The 12486-nt window shown below is 41.8% G+C and overlaps 1 protein-coding gene across 5 annotated transcripts in view; it reads left to right on the top strand.

Moving 5' to 3' along the window:
• Positions 1–12486, top strand: part of ARHGEF11 (Rho guanine nucleotide exchange factor 11) — an 83647-nt gene that overhangs the window by 49923 nt on the left and 21238 nt on the right. For 4 of the 5 annotated variants that reach the window (XM_075844072.1, XM_075844076.1, XM_075844073.1 and 1 more), the window contains 14 exons: positions 67–186; positions 540–594; positions 1011–1087; positions 1938–2066; positions 2149–2217; positions 2942–3043; positions 4322–4420; positions 5393–5435; positions 5756–5852; positions 7537–7659; positions 8651–8674; positions 9141–9285; positions 10344–10446; positions 11183–11212. In XM_075844072.1, coding sequence (XP_075700187.1) covers positions 67–186; positions 540–594; positions 1011–1087; positions 1938–2066; positions 2149–2217; positions 2942–3043; positions 4322–4420; positions 5393–5435; positions 5756–5852; positions 7537–7659; positions 8651–8674; positions 9141–9285; positions 10344–10446; positions 11183–11212 — 1216 coding nt within the window. The remainder of the gene's footprint in view (positions 1–66; positions 187–539; positions 595–1010; positions 1088–1937; positions 2067–2148; positions 2218–2941; positions 3044–4321; positions 4421–5392; positions 5436–5755; positions 5853–7536; positions 7660–8650; positions 8675–9140; positions 9286–10343; positions 10447–11182; positions 11213–12486) is intronic. The other variant, XM_075844074.1, reaches the window with a different exon arrangement.

Here is a 12486-nt window from a genome sequence, read left to right on the forward strand (position 1 = left end):
TGTGTATATTGGCCTCTTCTTTGAGAAGACCACCCCTCTAAAAGACATCTTTCCTATTATTTGCAGGCTCTCTGTGAAGTTTATAACCGAACCCCGAACCCCAGTCTGCAGGAGCAGATAGAAGGAGCCAGAAGGAGGGTCCATCAACTGCAACTAAAGATACGTCAGGAAACAGCAGGACCTGGAGTAAGTACAATCCCATCATGCGCTAAGAAGCTGTTGCCCCACAATATTAAATTGATATATTTTGTAATTATTCATGACGACCTTAAAGGGGTTCTCTACTAATGGGTGCTGATATCCCCTGTATATCCGTAGAGTTAAATGAAATAACTGACTGCCTACAAGCACCACTAGGGGGAGCTAAGTGCATACAGATTTATTACGATCCCATTATACTGCATTATTGGTAAGCAGGGAGCTCCCCCTAGTGGTGGCTACAGGTAGTCTGAAATATTGCATTTTACTCTATGGCAGCTTGCAGACTTTGCTCCAGTATTTTAGGGGATGACTATTTAGGCTGCTCTTATATTTTTCAGGATATTCTGCGATCATACAGTGACTGCAGCTCCATAGGCTATAAAGTAGTAGAAGGTAAGCTGAATTTCTTGGGAACCGTACCCTTAAAATATTCGCTTGTTCTGTATGGAGCAAAATATTCCACTGTAAGGATTTGGATTAAAGGAAAAAGTAATTGTTTGGTCTAATGCACAGAGGGATGGAAAAATAATTCATGTTATAGTGAAGCTTTGGTAATTGCTTGAATAGCAGTTGCTTAATATACTTTTAACATTGACGGGGCGCTGTTGCATTAATCCTTATGTAAAGTATTTGTGTCTGCAAGTGGTGGTGAAAAGTGGTACTGCATGGTGGTGAACGAAGCTTTAGAACGTAGTAGCAGTAATGTGACAATTTGTAGACCCTTTCAATTGGGTGCAGTAAAATTCCTTTAATGTGGCTTCCAATAATCCGGAAACTTTGATAATTTGGACGTATTCTCTGTTTTGTAGGCCGTCTGTCTGTAGATTCACAAGATGGGGACAGCGGCTTAGATTCTGGCACTGAAAGGATCCCATCAATTAGCGAGGTAAGAAAGCCGCCGGCGATCCGGACTAATGGAAACCTCACAACTCATCTCATTACGACGTGCGCACAATGCCAGTCTGGGGCTGGTAAAGCAGAGGTTTGATTTGTCCCTTATTTTCTATACAATCCTCTAAACTGTCAATTAATTGAATAGACCTCCATTAGGGTCCAGGGATCCGAAGCTCCAAACCAGGGCTGATGTTGATGGTGTACAGGGGGGGCAAGACCCATTGCCAATTGAATTGAACTCCTTAAAGGGAACCTGTCACCAGCATTTCACCTATTGAACTTTACTTCTCCCTCACTGGCCGCTGCTATAAAAAGTTAATTGCCGTTATCCCTGCTCCTAAACTCCTCCTCCGACTGTAAATATCGGTCTGCAAACGCTTTGCGCCTTTTATCGTAATAATCCGGTGTCCCTTTGTGCGCACACCCCAGAAGAGGACGTCAATGCACAAGCGCAGGATTTTGTGTGCTGGGGGAAGGCGAGGAGCTGTCAATCAAAAGTAAGGAGGCGACATAAACTTGGAAAGACTTGAGGAATGAAGATTTGACTCTTTTCAAATGAAGATTTGACTCTTTTCTGCTCATTAGCATACGGTGTGGGAACACTAAAAAGCTAAATACTAAAGCTACAGAGCCGACTAAGAAGATAATTATAGGTTATATAGAAATGATTTTTCACCCACTACCACCAGGTATAGTCGGTTTAATAGGTGAAATGCTGGTGACAGGTTCCCTTTAAGGGTTCAGCCCAATATATCTTTGCCAACCCTTAAGCGTTGCCACCATGCCAGCCCCCGCCCCGAACTACCTGCCTCCTCGTAAATAATACTTTGCCCTTTTTCCAGTATTCCATAAACAGGAACTCCGTCTTGTCTGACTTCGGGTTAGACAGCTCTCATACCTCTCCGGTCATCTCTGCAAGACTCTTCCAGCACCGGTGGCAGGGATCGGACACGGCATTGATTCAAGAACAGGTGCAGAGATCTTATCTATTTCTGTGTATGTTAGAATATACACTAAGGTGTATCTGAGAGTGATACTACTTGGGTTTTGCAGGTGGACAGTGCCCGACCGATAATCATCTGCCCAGAAGAGGAGTATGACCATGGCTATGACATCTCAGAGGTAGTACCCGGTCCTCATACTCCACGTCGTCCTGTATTTAATATAGAACAGGATAGTAGTGTATTACAGAGGGTGAAGTCTTAAGTGTAATGTAGATTACACACTTAGAACGGGAGAAAACATATTAAATGGCTATACACAGGGTAAAACGTAACCTTAGCAACCAATGTCAGGCAGCTGCTGCTAAAGCATGACACAGGGATTCAAAGACATGGCAGCTCTCCTGACATGTCTGTTTTAGTCAATACTTGTTTTCCCTATTTAACAACTATAATTCTTCAGCATCTTTTTTTTTTTTTAGTACTGTTTGTTCCTCTGCTATTCCTCCTGGAAATGTAGGAATAAATTGGCAACAGGGTGTTACCACCGTCCTTGTCAATGGCATTTGTCCCTACACAGTCTGACACTACATTGAGTGCTGATAGTGTCACTGTGAAGGGGCACTCCCTATTGACAAGAGGAATATTAATTCCCCGTTATCAACTTTATTCATTATTTTCAGGAGGAATAACAGAGGAACACAAAGTTCTAAGAAAAGATGCTCCAGAATTATTTTATGGGGAATGCAAGTATCTACTCCAACAGACCTATCTAGAAAACCTACCCCGATATCAGAAAATCTTGTCCTGAGCCGTGAACTTTTTTTTTTTTTATTTGTTTTTTTGTTTTATTCGTTTTTTTGTTTTTTCGTTTCATAAGTATTTTTTGTGCTTTTCTCCTGCAGTGTGACGGTTTATTCCAAGACTTGGACAAATTAAAAGCTCGGCCGGCCCACATGGGGGTATTTTTGAGATACATCTTTTCACAAGCGGATCCCAATCCTCTGGTGAGACTCATCCGTGATTTCTATTTTATATATCTTTTTTTGTGTCTTGTTATATCACCTGTTACCTTCTATTTCTCTGCTTTTCTCTAAATAAAACTCCATTATTACATAGTGACAAGTTTTACAGCTCTCAAATGTGCTTTGTGTATAAATTCCTCACCATTTTCAAGATCTCTGCTTTCTGTCACTGAATGGAAGCTACATGGTTTCCTTACACATGTCTAAAACCCACCCTGATCATACGGCTGCTTGGAAAACAATGTTTTCATTCACCGACGGCAAACAGTGATACGTCTGATTTCCATAAGACTGGAAAACCTCTTTGACTAGTTAGTTCCAGTGGCCTAATATTTCATTTAAAGGCGAAGTCTCGCTTAGTAAGCCCAGTTTTAAATACCCTATTATTTAATAGAGTGGGGAGGGGGTCTCCCATTCGGGATCCTAATCTATTAGCCAGAGTGGTTACAAAGAGCGTCTCTCACTCTGGAGGACCCGACACGTCTGCGCATTACACAGGTAGCCCATTGATTTAAATGAGAACTGCGTAATGCTTCATTTCTCCTGTGGTGGCGCTGCAGGGAAATTGAACACTTGAAGTCAAGTTCCCCACAGATAACAGCTGATTGTGGGGGAAGATCCTAATAATGAGCGATCGTCGGAACTAGGTAATCTCTCTAAATAATGTCTCCATCTGTATATTTGATTGCTATTGTGAATATATAATGGGGGACACCATATTGAATACATTTAATACTGATCAGGATCTGTCAATTTGGGCTGAAAGGGGAGGTAGAAAATTCCTTCCCGACTCTATATCCATTAATGGGATTCCCAGTTCCAATAAATAAAGCTTATTCATGGTATAAATAACAAAAACATATCATTTGTATCAATTCCATACTGTTTCCAAGATCTTTGCTTGCTTCCAGTGAATGGAAATAGTTCTAGAAAATGAGCCTCTGTCCCAGTCCCGTGAGCCCACCGGTGCATGGCTCGTTACACTACAGTGATCCCCGTTCTCTCTTAATAACGAGCCAAGCACCTGTGGGATCATAACATGACCAGGCAGATTTCCATTCACTGACCGCAAGCAGAAATCTTGGAAACCGTGAGGAATTGATACGCAGAGTACATTAGAAAATTGAAGACATTTTCTACATCTGATAAATAAGCTTTTTTTTTTGTTGCTTTTTTTTCCCGCTATAACCATTGTAACGCAGGCAACTCCTGTTTTTGGCCGTCAGTAAATTTACTTGCGTTTTGCTTTGTTTCTTCCAGCTGTTTTATCTGTGTGCTGAAGTTTGCCAGCAGCTCAGCGCTCGAGACGCCTGCTCTTTGGGGAAGGACGTGTGGAATATCTTTCTGGATAAAAGCGCGGTAAGTGGCCGCAGATTTATTATAAGGTCAGAGTATATATGGCCCGTCCGTATGTTCTGCTGTAGGGTCAAATTATATCCCACTAGGGTTGGACTGGCCCATCAAAGTACCAGAGAATCCTCGGGCGGGTCTATGCTCTAATACAACAATGGGCCCCTAATACAATGGGCACCCGGCAGAAGACAACCCTTATTTGGAGCTGATTTGGGGGCCAATCATAGTAAATAATAAAAACATCGGCCCTCAGAATGATTTCACCTGGTGGGCCCAATAAACTCCAGTCCAACTCTGGATCCCACCCATGGAAATGAGGTATAGATAACCCGTATGTGGACAGTCCGTACCCTCACCCATAATTCCATCCATTCTAGTGCCCTTGGCTTCTGTAGGGAGTCCTTTTTGGGGCTCCCTTTTACCACTAATTTGTCTGAAATCCTAAATTAAGCTTAACCCTTCTTTATCTAAACATTTTTGCAACTATTTTAATATTTTTTGCATTTCAATTCCTCACCATTTTCAACAACTCTGCTTGCTGTCAGTGCAGGCAAACTTTTTTCTTTAATCAGAGTCTGAAACGAATCCAGATTCGGTTTTATTAGCACGGCTGAAGGTTTGCTACAATGTACCCAGTCTAGACAATTGTCTGCACAAATCTCTCTCCTGTCCTGAGTTTGTTACATTGTATCAGTCTGGAGTCCACAGAGAATCGCCTACACCGGATGCAATTGTAGCCGACCGTCAGCTGTGACAACTATTAAATCTGTCCGTTTTTTTATTTTTTTGAACCACTGGATGTAAGCAAGAATTTTCCATGTCACTGACAGCAAGCAGAGATCTTTTGATAAATTGAAATGAGGCATTGCATATATCAGAATACAAATCTTATTCAAGGGAACTGACCCAATGACAAACGTGCTTTACATTGTTTATACTGTCTGACCCACAATCTATAATGTCTTCTTGTATCTTCAGCCTCTGAGAGTGAAAATTTCAGAGAACCTGCTGGGCGAAATAGGTGAACTATCTATCTATCTATCTATCTATCTATCTATCTATCTATCTATCTATCTATCTATCTATCTATCTATCTATCTATCTATCTATCTATCTATCTCATATCTATCTATCTATCTATCTATCTATCTATCTATCTATCTCATATCAGAATAGGATTGTGTTGGGGCAAACTAGCATCAGGTGCTACGTACCCAAGATGTGTGTGTGTGTGTGGGGGGGGGGGGGGGGCTGGACTGTGTTAGTCTGGGAGTTTCTTCTTCATCCAGCGACTAATATAACATTGCTTTTTGTCTGTACCCCCCCCCCCCCATATCGCAGACTCCTGTTTACGTGGTTCTGAGGATGTTCGAAGTGCACTGAGTGAGGCGCAAGACGCCATGTTACCGGATATACAGGAGCAGATACAAGACTACAGGTAATGTGCAATACAGAACCTGATGTAAAGACTGCAAGCTCTGTGCAGTCCCTTAACAAGCAGGCAATGCTGGGAGCCTGCAGAATTGTGAATGGAGTTCTGGAGTATAATACAGGATGTAACTCAGGATCAGTACAGGATAGGTAATGTAATGTATGTACACACTGACTCCACCAGCAGAATAGTGAGTGCAGCTCTGGAGTATAATACAGGATATAACTCAGGATCAGTACAGGATAAGTCATGTAATGTATGTACACAGTGACTCCACCAGCAGAATAGTGAGTGCAGCTCTGGAGTATAATACAGGATATAACTCAGGATCAGTACAGGATAAGTAATGTAATATATGTACACAGTGACTCCACCAGCAGAATAGTGAGCACAGCTCTGGAGTATAATACAGGATATAACTCAGGATCAGTACAGGATAAGTCATGTAATGTATGTACACAGTGACTCCACCAGCAGAATAGTGAGCACAGCTCTGGAGTAAAATACAGGATGTAACTCAGGATCAGTACAGGATAAGTAATGTAATGTGTGTACACACTGACTCCACCAGCAGAATAGTGAGTGCAGCTCTGGAGTATAATACAGGATGTAACTCCGGATCAGTAGAGGATAAGTAATGTAATGTATGTACACAGTGACTCCACCAGCAGAATAGTGAGTGCAGCTCTGGAGTATAATACAGGATGTAACTCAGGATCAGTACAGGATAAGTAATGTATGTACACAGGGACTCCACCAGAAGAATAGTGAGTGCAGCTCTGGAGTATAATACAGGATACAACGCAGGATCAGTACAGGATAAGTAATGTAATGTATGTACACAGTGACTCCACCAGCAGAATAGTGAGTGCAGCTCTGGAGTATAATACAGGATGTAACTCAGGATCAGTACAGGATAAGTAATGTAATGTATGTACACAGTGACTCCACCAGCAGAATAGTGAGTGCAGCTCTGGAGTATAATACATGATATAACTCAGGATCAGTACAGGATAAGTAATGTAATGTATTTACACAGTGACTCCTCCAGCAGAATAGTGAGTGCAGCTCTGGAGTATAATACAAGCTGTGACTCTGGATCAGTAGTAATGTTATGTACACAATGACCGTTTTTCAGTTTGTATCTGCTCCAGGGAAAGCTGGGTGACAACCAATATGGCCATTATATAGAGGTGGTGACGCTGCTTCTGTATGACACATTAGCCTAGTCTTACACGGATACGTCTTACTTGCCATTATTAACTGACTCCTGGACAGGTGACTGTTCCCTGTAGAAGCTGCAATGGCGGCCATATTGGTTGTCACCCAGCTCTTCAGTAAAGGGGAACAACTAAGAGGCTGTTATTGATATAACAACGCAACTGTAGAGGGCGACTCTTGTAGCTATGTATATTACTTCACTGGAACTTCACTACTACGGAACACACACCCCCCCACCCACAAAGGAGGTCCGTTTGGATGGTGACCCTTACCCGCACTGTACCAGGGATGTGCACTACATATTCCAGCATGCCCTGCCCTGCATTGTAAATACCACAGCTTCTTCTGACTACACCCTGGTGGTACCCGCAGTTCTGCCGATTCCCCCTTATGTCAGTAATGAGGACCTCCCGGTACTTTGTGATGTTTTGCTGTATTCTCTGGTTTGATGACGTCATCATCTTTACAGGACGAAGAGAACGATGGGCCTGGGCAGTCTGTATGGAGAAAATGACCTGCTGGACCTTGAAATTGACCCTCAGAGGGAGCGTCTGGTCGCTGCTAAGCAGATCGCACAGCTGGGGGAGATTCTGTAAGTTTGTGGGTTGGGGGTCACATATTTTATTTTTGCTTTTGCGCCGTCATTTTATGGTATCTGGATAATTGTGTCCCATAAGATCTTCTGCGCCCCCCTCCGTAGTCTTGGTAAGGTTTGATCCCCTTTCCTCCATCACATGCAGTCCTGTTCTGCCCAATATCATATGAACGGACAGCTCACTGCCTCCCATAGTATCAGCACACTCATTTCCTGAAATACTCTGTGCTGCTTGTTTCCGTCCACTGTATGTGTCCTCCGACTTGTCCGTTTCCATTCTCGGATCATGACACTGCACTTGTCACGTACTACTCTGTCCTCACTAACCGTAATAAAGCGGTCACTGCCTCTCATAGTGTCAGCAAAGTATTTTCCTGAAATACTCTGTGCTTCTTGGCTCTGTCCATTGTATGTGTCCTCCCACTGGTCTGTTTCTCTTCTCAAATCATGACACTGCACATGTCACATACTACCCTGCCCTCAAAATCTGAAAAATAAAAATCTTGTGTTGCTACCTGGAAACAGTCAACAAGCAGGTTTGCTACTGGTGACAGATCTTATTCGTAATATGTGTCTCTGTACTTTTGAGTGTACAATTTTGGCTTTCACATGTTCATAAGGCAGACTAGTCTTGGGTTTTCATGTTTTTTTGTGTCAATATTAAGGTGTCAAAGACCCAGTGAGACCCACAGCCCATCTGAATAAAGAATAATAAGATCTGTCAACAGCAGCACACGTGTAAACAGCAGAGGACCTTATTGACCGTATATTTACAAGGTTGCTAAATAGTATATTTTACTGTAAATTGAAGGAGCTGCAGTACCCCTTGTCACCACCGTGTGCGCTGTTTGCTATTGCTTACTGTATTTTATGGTTCTCCTTTTTAATCCGAAAGGTATTGAGGGGGAAACCTGTACAGTATAGTCATGTGTCAAATTAAAAATCTCTAAACTGATTTATTTTTATTTATTTTGTTTTTTTTTGTCAGGTCGAAATATGAAGAGGAGAGAAGGTGGGTCGCTTGATTTCCATTCGATTATTTTTTAATCTGTCTGACTTGACATTGTAACATTCATGGAGCCTATTACAACCTTATAAATTTTCACCCGGGATTATAAAAAGATATGTTCCTTTTTTGGTTGGTTTCCCCTGAAACAGCGCCACTCTTATCCAAAGGCTGTTTCTGGTATTGCGGTTGAGCCCATTAAAGTGAATGAAGCTGACCTGCAATACTAGAAATCACCTATGGACAAGAGTGGCGCTGTGTTTTTAGAAAAAAATAAGCTTATATATATCTTTTAAGTCTTAATCCTACATCTAACGTAAGTCACATGTGATTTCAGTCCCTAATAATAACGACCGAATTAAAAATAGGTTGTCACAACCCCGCCCCTTGTTAAAGAAGTCCAAAATCTTGCTCGAAATATTGATCTGCAGTAATGCAACTTCTTAATTATGACTCCTCTATCTTCCTCTAGCTCCCCTATGGCTTTTGCACTAAGCACCTATATGAATCATGTTGGAATCAGTTCCCGAGAATTTCGCCCGGTCAGCGTCTCTGAGAAGTCTCAGATCCTTCCCGACAAGGACAAGTGGCTCCCATTCTTCCCCAAAACTAAAAAGGTAAGGGGCGAAATGTAGAATTCAAAAAGATTGATGCCGAATGGTTACATTTTCTGGACTATCAAGGGTCTGGATGTAGGGAAATTCAACGTGCTAATAAGTTTCACATTTATTTAAAGGGGAGGTCCATCCAAGTATTTTTTGTATCAATAATAACAGGTTGGCCTCGTGTTCGCTTTTGATGGTCGAAGTATAACTGGTGTGGCATCCGAAGACTTCTTAATTTCAAAAGTTTCCCCACTGGTGCATTACTCGAAACTACTTTCTAGGGGCAAGATATGTCCTATGGTGGGTTTTTCTTGAACCCAACAATTTGATTTGACGCCAACAACATCTATTGATAATCTCTAGAGTTGGACGAACCATATAGCAAAATTTTGATGCCTAACTCAGGCCAACCGTTTTCCTAGAGGTCAATGAAGAGTCACCCCAAACGATTTTTATGGGGAGTGATTGTCTTGCCCCTGGTACAGTAGCGGCTTGTAGCGTCACATGACTTTCCCAAAACAGTGGCACCATTTCATGGTAGACTGGGGACTACCGGCTCAGGGATGTTCCCATCTCAAAGTGAGTAGGTTGCCTATCTATGGTGGCATTTGTTGGGTTGGGTATAGGGAACAAAGGGGAAAAAGAAACCGTAGGAATATTCGACTGGGCCCATAAAAAATACTGTGGAAACCTTTTTCAAAAATACTACGTTTCTGTGCAAGATGGTCTACCCACCATCGCTTCGGGATGTCCTTCTCGTGTCTATGGTAGGGAGTCCGAAACGGTTATAGGGCCGTTAACCTTGTGCTACGTTGATGTTTTTCAATGGACTGCAAAACTGCACCATAGACACTCCGGCAGCCAATCAAAGGGCAAAGTCTCTGTGGAGCTCCTGCCTTTAGGTGGTGTTTTTGGTATTTTCGACCTGGTGGTGGAGGGATGTTCCGGTTGTGTAGTAGGATCTTGATCATATTCATTGATGTCTAATAATCTGCGGGATAGTCGTCTTGGTTTTTACAACTCAATGTATTATTCATTTGTTGACCCCACTGTTTTTTTTGCCCCTACAGAACAGCAATGCAAAAAAGGAGAAGGACCGAGAATCTGCAGAAGACAAGAAACGGAACCCAATTCTTAAATACATCGGCAAACCCAAAAGTTCTTCTCAGAGCAGTAAGTAAAAAAAGATTCGGGGCATCTCTTTGGGCAAAATGATCTTGGGTGGTTGTGGGCCCACACTGTTTCCGGGCGGAACTTTTTTTTAATGAATTTTTCTATTCTAGATATTCTACCCCATGTATTGTATTAACACCTGGATTAAAGGGGTTCCTCATGTTCATAGAAGTTTAGGGACAATAAGAGGGGTAACACTTCCCCCTACCCTTCTCCGGCAGCTTCTGGATCCAAAAGTTTGGGGCCATGAACTGGCCCGTTCCGCCCACAGGGACCCTTGCCCCCAGCTCCCACTCTTGTACTGTTTTGACTGTGTAGGTGTCAGTCCTCACTATATTTCTGGCAATGTATTCATGAACTAGGAGGATCAGGATGAACATATCTATAGGTCCAGCCCATGTTGGATAGTGGTTTACAATTGTTTATGGGATTGTGGGAGGACAATGATCATCAATACTGTAGTCCATGGGCCTAATGTTCGTGGGCCGGTGGGCCACTGTTACCACTCCTCACCCATCCTCTTCTATTCTGTCATAAATATGGTTATTAATTTAATAATTTACCACTAATGATTGACCTGATGGTTCTCTGCGAGGGCCGGGGGGTGATTTTTGCTAATTTACCTCCCACACTTTTTGAGGCTTTTTGCTGTTTTTCATTCCTCTGTTGCTCATTTTTTAATTTTTTAATTTTTTTTTTTTAATTGAGTTAATTCCAATTTTTTCCCTTTTTGTAGCATTTCATGTCCCTTTGTCCCCCGGAGAAGGTAAAACCTAATTTCTTAACGTCTGAATTCTTTGCCTCCTTTTTGGCTCTAATGAAGCAATTTCCCACTAATCCTCACGTAACATGAATATTTTTTTTTAATCTTTGTGTGTGGCAATCCAAATGAAGCTTTTTATAAATTCCCGACCTTCCTGTCAACCTGAACTTTTCCTTTATTCGAACCGTGTCGTATGGCTAATCACGTGCTTGCGCTGAGGAGCTTACAATCTAACAATAATTCCGTCATGCTGTTGAGGTGACTTGCTTAATCACTTCATAATAAAGTTCTGCGACTTCCTAATATACGTTGTGATTCAAATCTCTCTTTTTAAGATCTCTGCTTGTTGTCAGTGAATAAAATATGAAAATCCATCTTGAGCTAGTCTACTCACAGCTGAGGGTTTGTTGCAATGTGTCAGCAGTAGCGGTGCTGTGCTCCATGCAGATTACTCTTACCTACATGGGAACTAACTACAGCTCTGTGAGCAGGCCAAGGTAGGATTTAAGCCTCTTCAAGTAAACCAGAATTTTCCATTCACTGATGGCAAGTAGAGATCTTTAAAGTATATTAGAAAATTGCAGAACTTTTTGTTATACAGTGATTAAGCTTTGTTTACAGAAGACTGGACCTATCCTCTAAGGTGGCCATATACCTAACTATAATCATTAATCGTCCAACCATAAATGACCATCGTTAACAAGTCTATGGTACCAAAAAGTTCACCAAAAAGTTCTTACCGGTAAATTCTGGGTGTTTTTGTAGCTATAGGGTTTTCAATGGGGATCCCATAATAAACAATTATCATTAAGGATGATCTCTTATGGTTGTATTAATTAAAGAGGTCTGAAAAATAGGATATCCACTTCTTCCCCCAGAAACAGCGCCACCATTGTCTTTTGGCTGTGTCTGGAATTGCAACTTAGCCCCATTCCCTAGACCAAAGGTCTTTTTTTTAGTTTTTGTTTTTTTCCTCCGACAACCTCTTATTTTATTATTCCGTCAATAGCTTGCTTTACCAACCAACCTGTTTTGGGGTACTCGGGTCTTTAGATCAACTGAGGGGTCATGGGGCTCATACCAAGCATTTCTCTGCATCTTCCAGTAATTTTAATAACATTTTTGGTAAAAAAAAACCACTAGATTCAAGTGGAGAAGCCATTACATAGCTACATAGATATATAAGTACAGTTAGAAGAAGACCTATGGTCAGCAAGTTCAACCAAGGGATGGTTGGGGATGTGGATCTTCTTGGGTGAAGAAGTCGAAGATCTTGA

Source organism: Rhinoderma darwinii, chromosome 12 (assembly GCF_050947455.1).
Source record: "Rhinoderma darwinii isolate aRhiDar2 chromosome 12, aRhiDar2.hap1, whole genome shotgun sequence".
NCBI classification, from domain to species: Eukaryota; Metazoa; Chordata; class Amphibia; order Anura; family Rhinodermatidae; genus Rhinoderma; species Rhinoderma darwinii.